General features: G+C 36.7%; 1 protein-coding gene across 3 annotated transcripts in view; it reads left to right on the top strand.

Moving 5' to 3' along the window:
• Nucleotides 1–23,611, top strand: part of LOC105499361 (integrin subunit alpha 2) — a 103,557-nt gene that overhangs the window by 72,080 nt on the left and 7,866 nt on the right. For all 3 annotated transcript variants that reach the window (XM_011771905.3, XM_071098942.1, XM_071098943.1), the window contains 15 exons: nt 359–502; nt 2,493–2,696; nt 3,453–3,589; nt 4,717–4,856; nt 7,704–7,855; nt 9,545–9,655; nt 10,223–10,305; nt 10,727–10,868; nt 11,984–12,076; nt 12,660–12,736; nt 14,106–14,189; nt 17,691–17,793; nt 19,418–19,528; nt 20,503–20,604; nt 22,243–22,356. In XM_011771905.3, coding sequence (XP_011770207.1) covers nt 359–502; nt 2,493–2,696; nt 3,453–3,589; nt 4,717–4,856; nt 7,704–7,855; nt 9,545–9,655; nt 10,223–10,305; nt 10,727–10,868; nt 11,984–12,076; nt 12,660–12,736; nt 14,106–14,189; nt 17,691–17,793; nt 19,418–19,528; nt 20,503–20,604; nt 22,243–22,356 — 1,797 coding nt within the window. The remainder of the gene's footprint in view (nt 1–358; nt 503–2,492; nt 2,697–3,452; nt 3,590–4,716; nt 4,857–7,703; nt 7,856–9,544; nt 9,656–10,222; nt 10,306–10,726; nt 10,869–11,983; nt 12,077–12,659; nt 12,737–14,105; nt 14,190–17,690; nt 17,794–19,417; nt 19,529–20,502; nt 20,605–22,242; nt 22,357–23,611) is intronic.

The raw sequence follows: 23,611 nt of genomic DNA, 5'->3' as shown, positions 1-23,611 counted from the left end.
TTATAAGTATGCCTTTGACCCCCTGGTGTCAGAAACACCTGGAATGCTAATTTAAATTGCTGTGTTCTGGATCACATCCTAGACATTACATCAGAATCTCTAGAAATGGGTCTCAGGGATCTGTATTTCAAAGGCATTTTCTTGGAGATACTTGTGCACACTAAGATTTAAGAACCAGGTGTTAGATGGTATTAGAACCTGCGGGAAGGGACTATGCTGTCTGTCTTCATATTCCTAGCACTTTGCAAATAGTAAACACTCAATTTTTGTGTATTGAATGAGCAAGTAAATGTTCAGTGTAATATTAGAAGTATGTGAATCCTAGGAATTCTAAGGTTAACATGTTTTATTGCTCCAGATTGGCTCCTATTTCGGTAGCGTGCTATGTTCAGTTGATGTGGATAAAGACACCATTACAGATGTGCTCTTGGTAGGTGCACCAATGTACATGAATGACCTAAAGAAAGAGGAAGGAAGAGTCTACCTGTTTACTATCAAAAAGGTAAAAAAAAAAAAAAAAAAAAAAAATCATTAAACTAACAGCTTAATTTGCTTTAGTATTGACAATTTAACCTGTATTTGGAAAGAAAATTTATTATTATTGCATGATAATTTGCACAGATAGTATGGTTTACATTTCATCATTTTTGAGGATGTCCCCATTAAGTTATGATTTTAAAAATTACATTAATGGGAAAAACTAGAGTTGAATGTATAGTGTACTGCCATTTTCCATGAGAGGTCTTTGAATATATAGTCTCATGCAAACAAAGCCATTCTAAGTGTACATTATTTATTGAAATATGCATACACACAAACATTTGTGTATTTCTCTAGTATCACGTGTAATTTTTTCTATAAAGACAGAAATAACAGGGCAATGCTATCTTGTTATCAGTTGACAGTGAAAAACACAAGTTGCACCAGGCACATTGTAAATTCCATGTGATCCCAGATGCTTTCTACATTAGTTTGTCAGGAAGTGTCATTGCTTAGTGTAACATTTCGGCATGTGTCCAGCTCTTGAAGTTTCAAGTCCTTCCACAAAAAAAACCATACGTGAACATGGAAAAGCATAATATTTCCAATTTGTAGACTGAACTCTCTAAATCCATGTATATAAATATAGTTAACTCCTTGAAATAAAAAAAGAAAACCAAATTAAAGACACAGATTGACACAGAAAATTATATGACAACAGAAGGGAAAGGATGGCAAAGAGAAGCTGATGTTAAAGTAGTAAATATTATGGTTAAGTGTTGTGATATTTTGTCGTACCCGATGTATTGATATTTATGTAAAAATTAACCTCTTAACAGATGTAATTAATTAAAACAATTCTAAAGCATTTATACATATAAAGAATGTATAATTGAGTATCCACAAAGGCTGGACCTATTTACTTGTTTGAAAAACTGACAAATCCCCCATTCTTTAAATATTTCTTACTTGTGAGATATACTGAATTGTCATTAATTGTTGAAAATGAAAAGATCTTTTAATACCGTGTCAAACTCAGTAACAATTTTTGTAAGATTATAATAGAGGAGAAAGAATCAACACTGACCCAGTTTCATGGTTGAGAAACATTGCTTTCTTGTGAAGTCATGAAATATTTCTATACTTTATTATGAAATCTAAGAAAAAAAATTGTGTTTTACAAGGAAATGTCTTTTCCTTCACACAGAATTATTTAGTGTTTTTAATAATGGAGATATTAATCTCATTTTCTACTTCCTGTACCATTATAATTATGTCACTATTTGGTCATTTTTACAGAAAGCCTAAATTAAGATATTGTGTTTTATTTTGTTCTGTGTCTGCTTTAATTTCAATCAAGATATTAGTAGTTTTCACCAGAAAAATTTTAAATCAAAAGGTTGGAAATAGGTGAAGATCGTATTATTGAGAGGAAAATGAGACCAAGAAATTGATGCTGTTCAGCTACAGGAAAGAGAATTGTCTCCTTTCACCTTGGTTTAGAAGCAGATATTTATGACCTGAAATTCTTATTTATAATTCTGATCATAAATAGTTCAGGTTTAAAATTCTATCCATTTTTAACATTAAAAAATTAGTTTGGTCATCGATTGCTCTGAAATTTATTTTCTTTTTTTTCATATGTTTTTCACTTTTTTAAATGGATGGGGTCTTGCTCTGTCACCCAGGCTGGAGTGCAGTGGTATGATCATAGCTCACTGCAGCCTCTAATTCCTGGGCTCCACCGATCCTCCCACTTCAGCCTCCTGAGAGCGAGGACTACAGGTGTGTGCCACCACTCCTGGCTAACTTTTTACAAAAATGTTTTGTAGAGACAGGGTCTCACTATTGCTTAAGCAGGTCTCAAATACCTGGCTTCAAGCAGTCCTTCTGCCTCAGCCTCTGGAATCTTTGGGATTACAGGCATGCGTCACCACACCCAGCTGCTCTGAATTTTAATTATACAAGTTGTAAGGTTTGCTTTAATCATCCTTTTGTTCCCCCTTTGCAAGGGCATTTTGAGTCAGCACCAATTTCTTGAAGGCCCCGAGGGCATTGAAAATGCTCGATTTGGTTCAGCAATTGCAGCTCTTTCAGACATCAACATGGATGGCTTTAACGATGTGATTGTTGGTTCGCCACTAGAAAATCAGAATTCTGGAGCTGTATACATTTATAATGGTCATCAGGGCACTGTCCGCACGAAGTATTCCCAGGTAATCCAGGAGCTGCCGAGACGTATGTATTTGTAGGTCTTACCATATTAGACGTAGAAAGCATCATGTAAACCATGCAATCCATCCCTCTTATTTTCTAACTTCATTATTTCACTCAACAAATGTTAAATGAGCCTCCACTATGTGCCAAGCACTGTTCTAGACTCTGGGGATGCTATAAGAACAGGACAGACACAATTCTGATCTTTGTGTGCCTTATATTATATTGGAGGAGACAAATGAAAAAAAAGAAGTAGATAAGACCAAGCGTTCCAGATAGTAATAAAGGAAATTTTTTAAAAGCAAATGAAATTAAAATAGGAAATAAAATTTCAAAAATAGGAGTATGAGGTGGTTGAAGGGGTGACTAATGAGGCCTCACTGCGCAGTCAATTTTGAAGTAAGACCTGAGGGAAAAGAACTAGGAACGGAACCCTGTACCTGAACTTGCCTCAATTTGCTCCCAGCCCACTGATCTTTTCACTGGTTTATGATTTTTATTAAAGATGTATGCTGTCCCCATGATGAAAATGTGGCTGTAAGAGTGATACAGAGATCAGATAATAAGACGTGACTAAAAAACTAATCTTTAGAATTTGTAGAGAATGTTTATTCAAATAAACAAATGTTTATTCCAGATTGTGTTTACAATCTGGAAAATGACTACATAGAAAATATAATAATGAAATGCAGAGGCTGCCATTGTCTGGTTCAGCTGTTGTGTGCTATAATTTCGTGTCAAACTTGCTCTTTTAGAAAATCTTGGGATCCGATGGAGCCTTTAGGAGCCATCTCCAGTACTTTGGGAGGTCCTTGGATGGCTATGGAGATTTAAATGGGGATTCCATCACTGATGTGTCCATTGGTGCCTTTGGACAAGTGGTTCAACTCTGGTGAGTCAGGAAGAGCCAGACACAAACTACAAATTACCTGCTAAGAAAGCAGAACATGTCTGTACTGATATTATAGAAATGCCATATGCATTCTATAAGACTATAGGAAATTGATGTATCATAGTTTGCCCAAAGGAATAAATGTGTTTTTCCAAGTGCGAAAAATAGATATATTTGCTCACCATTAGTAATCCATTTCTCTCCTCATATGGTGAGTAAAAACAGTGCATAGAAAACATAAATTTCTGGAAATGGTATCCAGGCTATTTCTGAATGTTGTCTTCCCATAAATAGCCTTATCTCAGCATACAGAAGGGAAGCCTCATGAGAGTGCATTTAGAATACTGAAAACTCAGACAGCACAAGTAAAGTGTAACTTCTATGTGACTAAAAAGTATATTTTAAAATTATTAGTCGTAAACAATAAGCCATTATTTAGGTTTAGCTGACCTCTCATTGACTTCCATAGGAATTGAAGATTCAGGTGGAACAATATGAAGGTCATGTGATTCAAGGTCAAAAATAAACATATTGGACTGGCAAGGGAATAGAATCAGAAAGAAGTTGATTATTCAATCAAGAATCTCCATTCATTTGTCTCTGTCACAAAATGTGCTTTAAAGTCCAAATATTTGAACAATAGAATAATATTCATTGATTGTTTTTTATTTCTGAGTTTAATGATACTATTTACAAATCTCACTCGTGCTTTTAAAGAATGAAGTGCATTATTTCTATTGCAGAATGAAGCTTTTATGTGGAAAAAATAAAACTCAAGAATAATATTTAAGACATTAAAAAACAAGAAAATATATTTACTGAACAAATCGGTTAAAATCATTTCAGAGTAGCATTCTCAAGAGTACCTACATGTATCCCAGAACTTAAAGTATAATAAATAAATAAATAAATATGTTAAATGTGGATTATGTCAGTGATGCAATCACAAATTAAAAAAAAAAAATTATGTCTGTCTGCCATCTTAGAGCCTTCAAATATAAACTACTGCTAACGTGCTTTAGAGAGAAAAATTCAGTAATGCTGGTACTGGGTCCTCTTTGATAAAGGATATAATACATGTGCTCAGTAATAACATCCATCCATCTGTTCCTCTTTATGTCTTTTAGGTCACAAAGTATTGCTGATATAGCTATAGAAGCTTCATTCACACCAGAAAAAATCACTTTGGTCAATAAGAATGCTCAGATAATTCTCAAACTCTGCTTCAGTGCAAAGTTCAGACCTACTAAGCAAAACAATCAAGTGGGTGCGTAGATCTGAAATAATCTATATAGAAATTGGTTGGCTTACAGTTTTAGTCCTGAATATAACATATTTTGGTTTGTAGGCCAAGAGAAATAAGGGTCTTTGGTTACAGACACTTAAGTTTCCATACACTGGAGATGCCTGAGAATGGTTCATTAGTCATGGAAGGTTAGTTTAGATCTTCCTTCCACATCTCTAGAAGGTTCTGCTGCAGAAAGTTGTAATCTCTATGACATAACCAAGGGCCCTCCTGTTTCCATCCTTTGAGTTTCTCTTACCTCCACTTCTCTTACTTAAAACCTTGAGCATACACAGATTATGCTGAACGGTCACTCAGATGACTATATCATGTTGGTTATGCCATGATCTATATAGGACAGGTTCAGTAAAAGTATCAAGTATTTTTCCTGTTCTTGAGCAATTAATAAAAATGAAATAATGAAAGAAAACATGAAAAGCAATATATAACTTTTCCCAGTGTTTTAAATATTCTAAATAATACAGAGAAATGAATAAAAGTCTGAATTATGTCTCATTAGATGGGGAAGGGTGAGGAAATCGTTGTGGGCAAGTGTCAGCAGGAATTATTGTCTTTTCTCTTGGGCTGGCCAAGTTGTCTTTCAAGGCCTGGCAAAGGTCCTGCCTCCTCTTCGAAGCTTTTTCTAAGCACATTATCTCACCTTCATCTCTCCTGCCCCAGTTATCTCACCATGCTCAATACATAACTTGCAATTTAACACTTGATTCAAAACTACCTTCTTTCATGAACCGCTGCTTCATGGGTCCCCATTCCCCTTCCATCAGAATTTGGCTTTAAACTTCAGAACCTGTAGCTCCTATAGGAATTCAGTTAAGTGACAAATACATTACCTTAAAACTGAAAATACAGAAGCAGTTTATTTGCCATTATTCATACCAAGATACAAATAAGGTGAGAACACAAACAAAATTAGATTCAAATCTCAACGTGCTTTCCATATTTTCCTACTTTTCATATCCATTTGGAAGTTTTCCCTGCAGGTGTTCAAAGATTGACCTAATTTTGAGTAGCATATCTCACTTGACCTGCCTTGTAGCACATCTAACTGAGCACACATGATAGTTAAGTCAGAAACCGTTGCTGTATAAACATTGTGGCTAGTCTGCCTAATAGATTAACTTGGGAAATATATTAGTTGGCAGAAACAGCGGGCTGGTCAGCTCTTCTGGCCCTGAAGCAAAGATGTGTCTCACGTTATCTTCCCTTTTTGACTATACTTCAACCCTTATGGCGATGCACACTCAAAAATTCTACTTTCAGAGAATTTCCTTCCCATCTACAGCCTGCCGAGGGTTTCTGGCCTTTCTTACTATTGGGCGTCTTTCACTGTAAATCTTTTTTCCTGATGCCTTCAGGTCCACACTGACAAGCCAAGTGAAATGATTGTGAGCTCATTTGTCACTTCATTGCTTGGCAATAATAGTATGTAAGACATGAATCCCATCTTCACAACTGTGGAAAGTGAATTTATAAAGCATATGGTTTCTATCATTTATTGCATCAGGTGCACACTCTAGTTTAAGATTAATAACATAGCCTACAAAGCTATCTATCATTTTTACACAGCTGCTTGAAAAAAGAAAAGGAAAAGCATTATAACGTGGACTAACTTTGTCCTAACTGCACTCACCTCCCTGCCATTGTTTTTCCTTTACATCATCTTCACAACTTATTTTTAGTTTATTTAATTCTTTAATATTTTATCTATCTTTGTTGGCATTGTTAAGTCATTGGAGCAAGAAAAATTGTACAACATATATGATAGTTTTTTTCAAAGTAACATGTAGAATTCATATTTTGGGAAGTATATACAACCTTTAAAATATTGAAAATAATAAAGTAAGATAGAATAACTCCAAATAAGGCAGTAAGACAGCTGATGCTGTGAATGGCACCAGATGTTCTCTCTCAGTTTTGGACATATGGCCAGTGGACTTTAGTTGAAGGTAATAATTCTGATAGCTTAGACATTGGCTACTGACATCAGTTATTATCACATAATTTTTTTTCATGGGTTGGTATTAGGAAACAGAGGTTCAAAGAGGGTAAGTAAATTGCCCCAAGTCACAGAGCTCATAAACAGCAGAATTAGGATTCAAACCAAGTCTGCCTGATTGAGACTTTATTGCTGCAGTGTTGCATGCATTTCCCTATGTGAGCATCTAGAATAGGCCAGGCACTGTCCATGTTCCCTTAGAGTATCTCTGTTACTCTTCACAATAACAATTAATTCTTACAACTGGATAGAAGCAGAAAGACCATGAGCTCTTATTTCAAAAATACCCAACTTTTACTTCTGACCAGCTGCGTGAACTTAGGTGAATTATTTTACATCACTTATTCTAGTTCATTATTTGAAAAATAAGATAATAAATTCACTTTCCAGATTCATTGTAAAACTTGTATGGCATATATGAGAATGTGTCCGATCACTGGTGCTCAGCAACTGTTCCTTTCCATTCTGTGTCTCCGCGTTATGAGTAATGAAGCCCGTGCTTGTGGGAGTGAGCAATTTGCCCAGGTTCATCACAGTAGGTTTCCTGGCAGCAAGTCTAGTTTTCTTTCCACTGCTCCCAGCCACATTTCTCTGAATCACATTTCTTTGTATGCACAGTCACCTACGTCACATCAGAGCTAGAATGACAAATGGTATGTGGTGCTAGCTATGGTTCACAAGCCACCAATACAAAGACTATTTCCATATTTTCTTGATGTAAGATACTTTGTCCAAGAAGACACAATAAAGTAGAGATGCTTTTTCCTATAAGTTGATTTGAAATAGCATTTCTTTATGATTTTTTATCATAGCCATTGTATATAACATCACACTTGATGCAGATGGATTTTCATCCAGAGTAACCTCCAGGGGGTTATTTAAAGAAAACAATGAAAGGTGCCTGCAGAAGAATATGGTAGTAAATCAAGCACAGAGTTGCCCCGAGCACATCATTTATATACAGGTGAGGCCTCAGGACCAACCCTTTTCATTTTATTTCTTCTAAAGACAAATGAGTGGTAAAAGTCTAAAATAGAAGCTTATGAGTTAGAAAATGTTTGCCCTTCTAATGAATGCCTTTCTTACGTAATTCCATAAATAAGAAGCATATTTACTTTATGCTAATACTTGTGGTCACAATCTATTATTATATAAGTCAGCAGCATCAGATTTCATTCGGAATTGCAATGAAAGGGCTAAAAATACAATTCTTAAAGAAATCATAGATACAGTGTTTTCTTAAATGTTTAACAGAGAGAACTTTCCATTGGCAGTAAATTTTATTTTGATAGTTTCCTATCAGGGAAAAATTTTATTTATTGTTCAGCTACTGAAAAATAAGTCCAATTGTGGTTTCTACTATTAGATTTCAGTTACCATAGATGCAATGTAGTAGATTATGAGATAACAATTATTTGTTCTAATTGTATGCTATAATTACTGTATTTAACATGGATTTTGAAAATTTCCCAAGTAAGAAAAATGCTTTTCAGGAGAAAACTTCCAACCAGAAATTTATTTTATAAATGATGTGAATATTTCCACCTTGGAAACCACATAATGGCATTTGAAAGGATAATTGACTCAGGAAACCACTTTTTTAAAAAGGATATTTAAGTACTTTCTTAGAATATGGTTCTCAGAATTTAAGGAGCAAAGGAACTGCCAGGGAAACTTTCGGGAAATGTATATTCCGGGTTCTTACCATCAGAAATCTAGGTTTGAAGGCCCAAGGAATATGCAGGTCTAAGGAGCACCACAATTATTTCTCATGTAAATGGATGGTACAGAGAGATCTTACTTCAAGAAATGCTAAGTGTAAACACTAGAAAAACATATTGACGGTTAAATGAATTAAAATCAGTTGAGTTGTTTAGTTAATTTTTCAGTTTGAAGGTTTCTTGTTTGTGAAGACATGGACTTCTTTGTTGTTAAGGTGACAATTTTATAGATTCTTTAAAGGAAAAAATCTTTTTTCCCTTCTCTCCCATCCTGTGCTAAGTGGTGGATCAGATTATACTCGTAATCCCTAGTGAGGAAATGGAGACAGCCAAGCTGTTTTTCTTTAAAGTAAAAAAAAAAAAAAAAAAAAAACCCTCTTTCTCTATTTGATATCAATGCCAGTTAAAGTACATCCTACTTGCTAAGCCCACAGCCAGCGAAGGAAACATCTCCTCATAGCCCAGAGCTATCATGGTAGACAAGCCCCCAGAAGGAGTAAGTCCTTCTGGGAGGACTTCTGGGAGGCCCCCAAGAGTTAAGAGTAAGTCCTGCCTGTGAATGGACTAAAGAATACCAAGATACCGCTTCTGAGTAAAAGGCAAATTCAAATGTTAGGGTTTCACTTGTATAGACATAGTGCTTTCTTGACAAGAACTGATGAGCTTCATTAACTAAGAATCCCTGCTTCAAATTCTTACTAGACCCAAGTCTCCTTTGGTTTCTTAGTAGAAGAGAGGCTAAAAGCAGAATTAGGTTGGAAGAAAAGAAGTGAGAGTCTTGATTATTCAAAACAAAGATATTCTACATAATTGAGAGCTGACTGTGCTCTTAATTGTAAACACATCTGTAATCGTTTTCTTGTTTTAATGCTGCTGTGCCCTAATAAACTGACTCTGTCTCTCCCTGTATGTTTGTGTGTGTGTATGTTTAGGAGCCCTCTGATGTTGTCAACTCTTTGGATTTGCGTGTGGACATCAGTCTGGAAAACCCTGGCACTAGCCCTGCCCTTGAAGCCTATTCTGAGACTACCAAGGTCTTCAGTGTAAGTGCAGCTTACACTTCCTGGATTTAGACTGGCAAACAAAGTTTCACAGTCACTACAATAGTGTCTGAAGGACACTTAGGATGCAGCCTGTAAATTCTTAATTTTCTTAAATGAAATACAATTACATTTGCATAAAGTTCACTAACACTTAAGTTCCATGACAGTAAGGATTTTTGTTTTTCTTGTTCACTGCTGTATTTCCAGTCCCTAGACCTGGGCCTGGCCCATTGTATGTGTTCAACGCATATTTGTTGAAGAAATAAATAAAAATAAAGTAAATGCCTTGTGCTCACCACTCAAAAAATATTACCAATACATATGAAGCTCTGTGTATCGCTGTCCCCGCCATAGACACTTTCATCTAGCTCCCCCTGCGCAAATGATTATCTTGAATTTTGTGTTTATTAATGCTTTTCTTTACTATTTTGTTAAACATTTATATATTCCTAGAACATTGTTTGGTTTTATACTTTTTGTAAATAGAATAATACTGTATGTATTCTTCTGTAATTTGCTTTTTCAACCCAAGAGCAAATGTATGGATCTTTTTTTCCTTTTTTGTAGATTCCTTTCCACAAAGACTGTGGTGAGGATGGACTTTGCATTGCTGATCTAGTTCTAGATGTCCGACAAATACCAGCTGCTCAGTAAGTTTTACTTTAAAGCTCATTGTAAAATGTAGAAATAAAAGACACATTAGATTACTTTATTCAAGTGAATGTTTATAGAGTTTTTCTACAAAAGAAACATTCATAACTAACAAGACCTTTAAAAACTAAATTTCAATGTCTACTATCCACATAAGAGTAAATTAATAAGAAATATAAAATTATCTGTATTTAAATAGTTCCATTCCCTCTAATATAATAGCAACAAAGAACAAAATCCAAACGCAGTTACTTATTTGTTGTCAGTATCATTTTAATGCAAAGATAGTTTATTACAAAGCAATTTTCTCAGTATTCTAGGTAAGTCTAAAGAGTTTAGTTTTTTAATGAGTGAAATTTTAAAATACTGGCCTTTTTATTTAACAGTAATGGCTTCCTCCCTCCTTTTTGCTTTTAACAGAGAACAACCCTTTACTGTCAGCAACCAAAACAAAAGGTTAACATTTTCAGTAACACTGAAAAACAAAAGGGAAAGTGCATACAACACTGGAATTGTTGTTGATTTTTCAGAAAACTTGTTTTTTGCATCATTCTCCCTGCCGGTATGTGATGAGACCCTGCGCTTACTTCTACCATGCTTCCTACTTATCGATCACTCTATGTCCTCTGAGTTGTTTAAAGAAGCACCTTAACCCTCAGCATGATCAGTCTGAACTTTGTGGCTTCCGACTAGTTAAATCGCATGAGAACATAGTCTGGCTCTATATCTAGATTCTGCTTGACAACTCGGGTCAGTTTTTCCCTTATCCTGAGACTTGGCAGCAGTAGCCAGACACTCCCATAACTCTTCTTGAGCCATCAGTGTGATGAGGCTGCTGCATTCTGCACAGATGCGGTGCACTTGCTCTGAGACATTTGAGTCCCAAAGCTCAGCCTGAGCTTTGCAACTACGGTTGCTGCTGCTGCCAAGATGATGCACATCAGCAAAGCCAGCTAATCACATTGACTTGATCGTTATACCAGGAACACACTTGACCGTGAGTGCTCCCTGGTCCCTCCCCTACCACCAAATGATGAAGAAAAAAGGGAGAGAAGGAAAAGCTGAGATTTTCCAAATGAACTACTTGATTAAAGTATTAAATAGTGATTTCATTTAATTTAAAGTTAATGTGATCTTAATAGGCTTAGAGTTCTAAACCTAATCTGACCTTGCTGTTTAAACATCCTGTGCCAAGTGGCAACTACTTCTTTTAAAGGGGGGAAAAAAAACCTGAAGAAAACAAAACGAAACAAAACAACAACAACAACAAAAACCCTTCAAATTATTTAAAATACGAACACCAATATATTCTTCTCTTGAAAATGCTTCAAATAAATTGAGAAAAACATATTCCTAAAGCCAGCATTTTAAAATACTGAATTAAAGCTATTTGTGCATCTGAAATCTAAAAACTATCTTTTTCTGAGGAAAAAAATACAGTATTTAATCTTTTCTTTGGTTTGTTGGATGTCCTAGGTATCTTTAGGGCTAGCAGCAAAAATAGTATATTAGCCACCTGGGCAGTATAAAATTTCAAGTCTTGAGGGATAATAAATTATTTCAGTCTGAACCCACCTTACTGCTAAAATGTCACTGTACCTCTTTCACCAGGTGTGTGCATACACAGCCAAATATTATATGCCAATTGATCATTGTTGTTTCCTTGGTCTTGTTCAGGTTGATGGGACAGAAGTAACATGCCAGGTGGCTGCATCTCAGAAGTCTGTTGCCTGTGATGTAGGCTACCCTGCTTTAAAGAGAGAACAACAGGTACAGCTTGCATTTCATCCTCCAGTCCATACAAGCCCTCCTCAGCACATACGCTGATTTACCAACATAACATCCTGCTATCATAATTTGATAGGCATCACAAAATAACTGGCTGCATACTTAGGGGAAGTTTTCAATATCTGAATGTTTTCTTTAAATTATTAATAAAAATGGGATTTTCTCCATGCAATTCATTCCAAAAGGTACACACAATATGGAAGGTTCTTTTTGTCTAAATATGTCGAGCGACATTGGTCAAAGCACTCTACACAGAGTCATGGAGATCATTTATTAACCCCTGTTAACAAGTTTCACATCAGCTCATAGCTTCTAAATTCAGACAGGTATATGCACCTGGATAACTTACATGTGTCACTTGGAGGTCAAGCTTCTCTAATTCTAATGTGAAGCATAGTGAAACAAGGTGGACAAATAAAGATATTTTATAAATTGGAAAACTTAAGGTATATAAAATTCAGCATCAAATTTGAGTGAGTTTACTTTTATGGGAAGCATTTTTTTTTTCACATTGACCCCTGAGTATGAAGCATCATAGACTGAGAAATTTTAATTTTGTCTTTAGGTGACCTTTACTATTAACTTCGACTTCAATCTTCAAAACCTTCAGAATCAGGCATCTCTCAGTTTCCAAGCCTTAAGGTAAAACATAATTAAGTAATCAATGGAATGATGGATAGCTTTATATTTCTCTTTGTTTTAAAATTTATTTATTATTATTATTATTATACAAGTTCTAGGGTACATGTGCATAACGTGCAGGTTTGTTACATATGTATACTTGTGCCATGTTGGTGTGCTGCACCCATCAACTCGTCAGCACCCATCAACTCGTCATTTACATCGGGTATAACTCCAATGCTATCCCTCTCCCCTCCCCCCTCCCCATGATAGGCCCTGGTGTGTGATGTTCCCCTTCCCGAGTCCAAGTGATCTCATTGTTCAGTTCCCACCTATGAGTGAGAACATGCGGTGTTTGGTTTTCTGTTCTTGTGATAGTTTGCTAAGAATGATGGTTTCCAGCTGCATCCATGTCCCTACAAAGGGTACAAACTCATCCTTTTTGATGGCTGCATAGTATTCCATGGTGTATATGTGCCACATTTTCTTAATCCAGTCGGTCACTGATGGACATTTGGGTTGATTCCAAGTCTTTGCTATTGTGAATAGTGCTGCAATAAACATACGTGTGCATGTGTCTTTATAGCAGCATGATTTATAATCCTTTGGGTATATACCCAGTAATGGGATGGCTGGGTCATATGGTACATCTAGTTCTAGATCCTTGAGGAATTGCCATACTGTTTTCCATAATGGTTGAACTAGTTTACAATCCCACCAACAGTGTAAAAGTGTTCCTATTTCTCCACATCCTCTCCAGCACCTGTTGTGTCCTGACTTTTTAATGATTGCCATTCTAACTGGTGTGAGATGGTATCTCATTGTGGTTTTGATTTGCATTTCTCTGATGGCCAGTGATGATGAGCATTTTTTCATGTGTCTGTTGGCTGTATGAATGTCTTCTTTTGAGAAATGTCTGTTCATATCCTTTGCCCACTTTTTGATGGGGTTGTTTGTTTTTTTCTTGTAAATTTGTTTGAGTTCTTTGTAGGTTCTGGCTATTAGCCCTTTGTCAGATGAGTAGATAGCAAAAATTTTTTCTCACTCTGTAGGTTGCCTGTTCACTCTGATGGTAGTTTCTTTTGCTGTGCAGAAGCTCTTTAGTTTAATGAGATCCCATTTGTCAATTTTGGCTTTTGCTGCCGTTGCTTTTGGTGTTTTAGACATGAAGTCTTTGCCCATGCCTATGTCCTGAATGGTACTACCTAGGTTTTCTTCTAGGGTTTTTATGGTATTAGGTCTAACATTTAAGTCTCTAATCTATCTTGAATTAATTTTCGTATAAGGAGTAAAGAAAGGATCCAGTTTCAGCTTTCTACTTATGGCTAGCCAATTTTCCCAGCACCATTTATTAAATAGGGAATCAATTTCGTAATGTTTCTTTCTATAGTGAAAGCCAAGAAGAAAACGAGCCTGATAATTTGGTCAACCTCAAAATTCCTCTCCTGTATGATGCTGAAATTCACTTAACAAGGTAGGTGAAGCGGTGGGTAACCTGTTATCACTAACACCAACTCTAGATCAGAAGATTTTTGGCTCATGGCTAAATAAGTCCTCTGTATGCTCATTCTTAACTGAAGAATTTGAATTACAATTCTTGTCAACTAAAACAGAAGTCCACAGACATATCGGTCCCTAGGAAAACCTTGAGTGACTCATTAGGTTTATTAAACTAACGAGAACAGCCCAGAAAGGCAGAGAAAGATCCCTGTAGCCACACATCACAGGCACACTTCACATTGCAGACCCTCTGAGTAGCTGCAAACATTTTCAAAATGTTGAAACAGAACTCTCAAAGGTCCTGAGAATTGTCTGCACTTTCTTCTCACTGCCTGCTTCCCATTGTATATGAGATCTCAAGCGGTATCCCCATTCCTGGACATTGAGGCCCCAAGCACAAAGTTTTACACACAGTAGTTTCACAATAAATATTGAATCTAGTCACGGTTTGAATATTCAAATATTGAAACTAGATCAAGTCTAGTTTCTGAGTGAAAAATTCCTAACATATCAGATTAGGGTTTTCTTCCAGCCAGGAGGAAATGAGGTTTTTTCCAAAGGAGGTCATCCATAAAGAAATGCTTTGTTCCCTGTTTTTACCTGCCCAAAGCAAGCAAACCTGAGAGCAGTGGTGTAAATGTTACTGGTTGATACCAGCTGTCTTTAATTGTTCAGGGGGACGGGTGTCTTGGGAAGTGGGTGACATCCACATTTCACAGGTTCTAATAGATTGATATCACTTTAACTCATACATAGAAATAAGGTGAGTTCATGGCAGACAAACTGGGGCACAGTTGTGCAGGTGCAATGGGCCCAGGTGATGCCCTCCTACAGGCCTGGGAGCCAGAGTTCTCTACCTGGTGAAGCACTAGGACAGCTTCCCAGCACAGATCAATGACCCCTGAATAGCACACTGCAGCACTTTCCCAAGAAATCCAGTGACAGCAGGTTTGTCTAATTTCTACCACAATCACCCCAGCCCCTAAGAGCATGGAATCTGTAGATCATTCAATAGCTCTCTGAGCAAAAACAAAAAGGAAAATATGTCATGATGTCTAGAGCTTGAGCCAAAGAGCAAAGATGAAAAGAATGCTTCTGTATCAAGTGAGTTGCAAACAGCACAAGCAGAAGCAAAATACAGTCCAAATAATACATCTCTGAAAAAGTCATCAGTAACTGCAGACTTCAAAGGATCCCCACTTGCTAAAATAAGGCATTGGAAACAAATGCAACCAACCCAAATTGATGTTACCACATTACCTGAATATTTTCCTTCTTATATTGATCCTTTCTTCTAAATATTTTTTGTCAATCCAGTCTTTTTATTATTCTACTGTCCTACAATGGCCAATATTTTTCCAGATATTTAAGAATGAAATAAATGTAAGATTGAAATGAGACTTTACTTTTACTAATTATCATATTAGGCATGTATTTTTGTAATGGCAACTTGAATTCAAATGTATTCTAATGTTCTTTAAAATATATCCTCAAAAACATTAACGTAGAGAATTATAAAGGACAAAAGCTAAAATGGCTCCTAGTCCTACTACCGAGAAAACCCAAACATTAGAGAAAGATACACAGTGAGAGATCATCCCTCCCCACCTTCCCTAGTGCCACTCCCCATAGGGGACTAACAAGACTTTTCCGAATATCTTCCAGATACAGGGTTGCTTATCTACCAGGATATATGCATATAACGCACACACACACACACACACACACACACATATATACACACACGCACATTTTATTACCCAAAAGGAATGCTAAAACACTCTTCTGTACCTTGCATTTTACATAATCTTTGGAAAGTTTTCATATGAGGACATACAGATCCAACTTATTCCAGTTCTGACTGGATCATAATTTATATAACCAATTCAATATTAACAAGATATTTGGTTGTTTTGCATTTTTATTTTGTTTGGTTTAACCATCACAAGCAATGCTGCAAAAAAATTTAACAAACATCTTAACAAACTTTTGAAAAAAATCCTACCCAATAACTTAGTGTATTTCTTAGCAACAACTTTGATACTGTATAACTGTACAATTATACTGTAAAAAAAAGATGGGTAGAAATAACGATAATAGTATTATTTCTGAAGCAGGATCCCCCTGAGTATAGATAACTATTATTATAAATATATTGATCAACACTTAAGTAGCCTAAGGAACACTTAAGTAACAAATGGAAAAGTGTCAGATCTCTTTAAAATGCAAAGAGAGACCATATTAATTTAGAAATTGGCCCCATTTAGGATCTCACACAAAGATCTTCTGGAAGGCATAGGAAATAATTCATGCACACACATCCAAGCTTTCTGTTTCAAATCCTAGTCAGTTTTCCCATTTTCCATGTCAGGCTGACAAATCATTGTTTCCTCTCATATATAACCTTGACAAATACATCCACTCAAGTCTCCCTATGACATATTTTCCTTTTATGGACTTGGAAAAAATTCATTAAGGCATAAAAGAGGGAAGACAAGGTTTTAGTACAGAAACCCAAAAAAATTCTACTTCAGAAAATGCCCACCCCAAGTTTTTAAGAAATAGAATTAACATTCTATAATTAACATAAATTGTCCAGTGGGAATAAATGGAAAGGATATGCACAGTGTTCTCAGACCCCTACCCTCACCACTCATACCTTAATCCCCAACCCAAAGAAGCTACCCTGGTTGGAATCCCACCTCAGAGCCCCATAAATGAGTGAGGAGAGGGGAGGTCCCCAGTTTCATTCTAGTCTGAGTGGTCCTATGAGGGTTTCTCTAATCTCATCATCACTTTGCTTGCAGAACTTTGTTGGTAATCTTAAGCAAAGAAGTTAAGATCAATCCAGTGTGTTTAGGTCCAGAATACTAAAACTTCTGGATCAGCCATCTTAAAGGTGGTCTCTACACTAATGGCGGAAACAGATTTGACCAACCCCATTCAGACTAAACCATTTGAATTGGTTTGCAACTAAAGAAGGATAGGAAGAATGAATAATACAGGCATCCAGTAATGAACACTGAAGGTGCTCAATACCCTGTTATTACATTTGAGCCACAGCAATGTGAAAACCCCTGGCTTATAAATCCATTTATTCAACCAACAAGTACTGACTGTCTACTATGTTAACATGCTAGTCAATGTAACGGTAATCTTGGGAAGAGTTCTACTGTCAATTCTAAAGTAATGCTTTTGTACTTATTTAGAAACTTGACAATTCGTAGACATATAATGCACAAACTCTTAGCAGAAAGTCCACAAAGAAATATGTTTTGAAAGGAATTTATGTTAGTCTTAGAAACATACATTGGACCATAAGCCCATAACAAGCATTTCTTTTGATTTGGTGCCTTTGTAACTAAAAGTAAAATTTATTTTAACCTAAACTATAAGATACTTAAATAAAAGAAATATTAACCTTCAAGAACAAAAGCAAACTAAAATATTTGGCTTTACAAACATCATCCAACAGATCTACCAACATAAATTTTTATGAAATCTCTTCGGATGGGAATGTTCCTTCAATCGTGCACAGTTTTGAAGATATTGGTCCAAAATTCATCTTCTCCCTGAAGGTTGGTAAGCCTGTCATAAGGATGGCAAATCCAGGAGAAAGCGAGAAGAAAAAAAACATGAGTCTGGAAATAAAAGGAAAAAGTAAAAAGAAATTGAAATACATCCGTGGTTCTCAAACTTGGGTGTGCATCAAAATCACCTGGAGGAATTGTGAAAACACAGATACTGGGCTTTGTCTCCAGGGTTTCAGATTCAGTAGGTCTGGGGTGGGCCTCTACATTTGCATATCTAACAAGCTCCCAGGTGATGCTTATGCTGCTGGTCCAGGTGCCATACTTTGATAACCGATAGGCTAGATCATAGACAAGTAAACAACTGGGCTTTGTGCGTAGTTATGTGTCTTGGGTAAGAGATAATTGATATATTTTGAAGGCAAATGTTCAATATTAACCAACAGAGTATTACTATAAAGGTATTGCTGTGGGTAAAAGTCTTTGGAATATAATTATTATGTCAATTTATCCTTAGAGACCACTTCTGTTTGAATTTTCCTTTTGTATACAAATCTGTACAGCAATACTAGGTAGTATCTAAAAATATTTTTGAACCAAATTCTATTTACTATTAGAAAGCAATTATTAATCTAAAGATTACTACCAGATATATGAAGATAAATTAATTTGTGAAAGAATAACTATTTTATAATGTAATAAAATTAAATAAACTTTGGAAAGTAAAAAGAATTTATCCACTATCCTAAGTCAATACCATTTTATTTTTGTTCATTTCTCACTGGTTTGTTACATGGTTGCAACCCTGCAATTTTGTGATAAAAAAATCTTTAGAAGAATCTTTATGATCTAGATACTATAATAGAATTTATAAAATGTGGATGGTATTTGGCAACTACATTCTTTAATGGGGCATCTATTCAAGTAGTGGTAATAACATTCATAGAGTGTGTAATAAGTACCAGCCGTTGTATCAAGTGCTTTACATATGTTATCCCATTTAGTTCCCAGATCAGTTTTGAGCTTGGTATTATTTCCAGGGATGTTATTTAAAATATTTAAATAACCAGTAGGGTATGAGCCCTGGCCAATTAGAACAGAAACCCCCACCAGTTAGAACAGATGCTGTACAAGTGCCCTGTGCCAGCACATTCCTGCTGAATTTCTGATCATCTTTATTTTACAAATAAGAAAAGCACAGAGAGGTCAAGTTCCTTGCCCAAGCCACACTGCTAATCAGCAGCAGACTGGGACAGCACACCCTGGCATCCCAACCCCACAGATGGCATTTTCACCATTTACACCACATGTCTTGCAAGTCACAAATTACCCATTAACATTGTAGATGTTGAGTTTTTTTCCATTGAGCCATTTATGCCTACTGTTCCATTATTGGAACACGAAGCATGTGGGAGTTACTTATATCCTACTGCTCAAAGTCATCGCTAAAGTATGATTGAAATTTCAAAAAAAATGCAACCTCAGGCATAAATGTGTTTTAAGAGGTGAGACACAGAGACTTGAAGTGTGACTATAAAGTGATGGCTCACTTTCATTTGGACTCAATCTTACCACCTCGTAGTTGCCCTTCATCAACACAGGGGTTACTGGTGAATTTCCTGGCATCATGTACATCCTGTTGCAGTACTGGCGCATTTTATTCTCTATGTAGGTAACAACAGGAAGTGTTCCAGTAAGCATGGCAACTGTAATCATCCATATCCCTCAATATACCAAAGAAAAGAACCCACTGATGTACCTAACTGGGGTGCAAACAGACAAGGTAAAGAATACAAAATTGCCTAAAAAAATATGCACTTTCAAGATGGAAATAACCCATGAGATTAGGGTGATCATGTCTGACATTTTACGGATGGGAAACAGATGGTAACTCCTATGCAGCCCAGGTGCCAACTGACTAGCAGTTAATTTCATATTAGAAGAAGAATATTGTTACAAGAAAACAAATGTTTGAGTCTAGGGAATTGCAGGTGGCAGAAATTATTCCAAAAACCCCATTTTGGCCAGGTGAAGATCTGAATTTGACAGGCCCTGTGCAGGCTGGGAAGTGAGAGGCTGAACCTGTATGGGAAGCTTAGCAGGTCTTCACAGCTGCAGTGAGGAGCTGGTCTTCAAGCAGCCAGCCTGGACTTTCTCCTGGTAATACTCAACCCTGGCTGTTCATTTTAATCTCTCTGTTTGCTCTTTTAAATAAGAGTGCCCAGACCTAACCTAGGTAATTAAATCAGAATCTCTAGGGATAAGATTCCTACACTACGGTTTTTCTTTAACCACCCCCACTCCATCCACCCCGTGATTCTAGCACGCATCCTGGGCTGACAAGCACAGCTCTAGCCAAACCCCTTGACACTGGCTCATCTTCAGTCCAACAGTGGTATTATTCAATAGTTGTTTTATTCCTGTAGTGTGCATAGGGGGCTACAGGAAAATCAAAATCCTAAAATGTTCCAGAGAAAATTACCCTGAATTATTCACAGTGTTTAGCTATTACAGATTTGCCTCATCATATGTGGGCTATAAGAACCTAGCCCACCTCATCAGTTCACATCAGGAGCATTTAAATACTTCATGTTTACCTGACGATTATATGAAGTGTGGCCAGGTCAGCGGCATTGAAAGAATCCTAACAGCCCTTCCCAGGCCCCTACAAGTGATAGGAGGATTTCCTAACATGTTGAAAGGAACATTATAAACTGTTTTGTTTCTGAAGTCTGATCAGGTGTTCTTCTTTTATAGGCTGGTGACATCAGTTGTAATGCAGATATCAATCCACTGAAAATAGGACAAACATCTTCTGTATCTTTCAAAAGTGAAAATTTCAGGCACACCAAAGAATTGGTGAGGACAAGTTAACCTATGAAAGCTCCCCTTATTCATTTATTTCACCTGTGATCAAGATGCTGCTTTTCTCCTACCAACTGATATCATAGAGCTTACTTATTTTGACTTTGATGCTTATATGAGTCAAGATTTAGAAAATATTTAGAAAATATTCAAAATACGGTTTTGAAACCCACAATTACTTTTGCACCAACCTAATACGTGTTCAAATCTAGGTTACTGGAATTATCTTATGCCACTTCTTATAAAATACAAGTTCCAGATTTCATGACATCAGAAAAACTCATGTGAAGCTATTGTGTTTATGCATTGTGCCCTTTGGAAACAAGGCAAAGAGCTGCGAAGGAACTGGGTGTGTGCTACAGAGGAGAAGCCCCTTAAATCCCCCTTCCACATACTACTGATGTTTTTTATTTAGCTGTGAAATATGCTGCTGCACTTCTTTGTTTTTCAATATTTTGTTTTCCTGCTGTCAAGCTATGCCTGCTTCTTTGGGAAAGAGACGAGTCTAGCATCTGGCATGGTGCTTGGCGCATATTAAATATTGAAATAAGTAAACCTTTAGTAAGCAATAACTCCTAAACAAACCACAGCTCTCCCCTATGAACAGTATTGGAATTCTCCTGGTTTTCTTTGATTGCAATTGTTTTATTTTGTGAAGGATGGGGAAAACAGGAAACCAGAAGAATAAAATTATGTTTCTTTTAATGTGTATTCATCTACAAATAGGTAAATGCATGCTGTAACGGAGGTGGGCCATGCTACCTTTTGGCCTGGAACATAGGTCAATATTCATAGATTTTCAATTAATCACTTCATTTTTTAATGCAGTTTTAAGTTCATGGAAGAATTGAGTGGAAAGTACAGAAGTTTCTCATATACCCCCTGTCCCACACAGCCTCCCCCACTATCAAAATCCTGCACCAGAGTGGTATACTTGTTACAATCGATGAAACTACATTAATGTATCATCATCAACCAAAATCCATAGTTTACATTAGGGTTCACTCTTGGTGTTGTTAAAATCCATGCTGTGGAATTTGACAAATGTAAAATGACATGTATCCCCCACTATAGTATCATACAGTGTATATTCACTGCCCTCCACATCATTGGTGCTCTGCTTATTCATTCCACCCGCCCCACTAGCCCTTGGAACCACTGATCCTCTTTCGGTCAACTGTTTTTTAAAATCTAGGGAGTCTATCATTAGGTTTAATGACAAAATTATAGTATATTTTGTGTATGTTTAATAATTATTTAACTAGTACATTGTTGATAAACAAGTTACAGTTTGGGGGGGGTTGGGTTTTTAGGTCTTTTTACTCTTAGAAATAGTAGTGCAATAAACAGGCTTGGGGTACTTTGTTCCACACATTGCTGATTATCTCCTGAGGCTGTCTATACAGACAGGAAATGGATGGGGCAAAGGGTGTGCACTTTGTACATTTTGAGATATAGTCCCGAAATCCCTTGAAGGAGGGCAGGAGGGTTAGAACTACTAATAGCTCATGAGATTGTCTGTTTCCCTAGATGCATCCCAGCACTGGGTTTTATCTATCTTTAAAATTTTAGCATTTATTTTTAACTCCTACTAACTTTCTCTCTCTTTTACCTTTGACTCCATACTATAAGAACTGCAGAACTGCTTCCTGTAGTAATGTTACCTGCTGGTTGAAAGACCTTCACATGAAAGGAGAATACTTTGTTAATGTGACTACAAGAATTTGGAACGGGACTTTTGCATCAGTAAGTATAAGTTTTATTTGTTAGATTTATCAACACCAAGGAAATGTAAGGCTGCACTGACAAGTTCTTCCCCTTTGACAAAATAAGTATGCTGGCTAACGTCTGCAGTGGCCAAATCACCCAGAGCATTTCACCCTGGAAGGCAGCACACTTCCATCCCTTTCCAATGCTCATCCAATTTGTCACAGTGCCTCAGAGTCGCCTGGGGTACTTGTGAAAGGGTCTGTTTCTCAGACTCCATGCGACCTACCACATCGATGGGAATGGTGTCAAGGTCATCTCTGAGGCCCTGGGCTACAAGAGGCAGCCTGCTTTGTCCCGCTCTAGGACTTACCCCACTCTCCATCTTCCCAGTCTCCTCTGCCACACCCAAATCAAAATGCCTGTGCTCTGTCTCACTCCTTGAGCTCTCAGTTAATTGGATGATTGATCTCAAACCACCCAGTAGATGAATCTAGCATACAGATATGTCTTCCTGTATTACATCACCCTGCTCTCCTGTTTTACCTTCCCTGATGGAAGAGCCCAGTGGGCACATGATTTTCTAAGTCATCTCAATTCCCATGAAAAGTTTGAAGAAAAAGCCAAAACAATGTCATTGTTGTTGTTGTTGTTGTTGTTTTTCCATATGGCAACTGTGAATCTGCTCTAGTGATATTTGCTTTCAGCAGGGATTTTGGTAGCCAGAATTTCAGTCTGGCATGAAAAAAATATAAGGATAGACAGGCCTCCTTAAATTGGACTGCTTGTGTGGCTAGCATTCCTTTTACTGACATGAGCTCCAATTGAGGAAGAAAAACAGAAATTAGTCTGAAACCTCCTGGGGACCTTTGTAGCTCTTACTAAATTTTTTTTTTCTTTTTAACAAATAAATCTGTTCCCAAGGTGCTTACAGCCAAACGCTACTCATTTTTTTTTTCTTTTTACCGTTTCATGATCTCTTCAATAAACCCACTTCCTGCTATAGAGTTTTATAAAACTGGAGAACTCAGCACCCTCCAAACTCATCCCTGGAGTCAAATATAAGTAATATTCTTGGATAAAGACATGGAAGAAAAATGAATAGTAAAAGTTAGAAAAAATGCAGAATTGGGGGAATGGGGAAGTGAGGAGTTGAATATTTCTTCTGGCTTGCTTGCTTTTACTTTGTTTTCCTGTTAGTTACATTTGTTTCAAGCCTTCAGGACAATTCTAGGTCCTTTAAGATGTGAAGAGTGCTGTTAGTTGTACCACCTTCCCAGCTGCTGCCGTGTGG

The sequence above is a fragment of the Macaca nemestrina genome, chromosome 6 (assembly GCF_043159975.1).
Source record: "Macaca nemestrina isolate mMacNem1 chromosome 6, mMacNem.hap1, whole genome shotgun sequence".
In the NCBI taxonomy this organism is placed as follows: Eukaryota; Metazoa; Chordata; class Mammalia; order Primates; family Cercopithecidae; genus Macaca; species Macaca nemestrina.
Note: the sequence above shows the minus strand (reverse complement) of the source record. Positions and strands in the feature narration are given on the sequence as shown.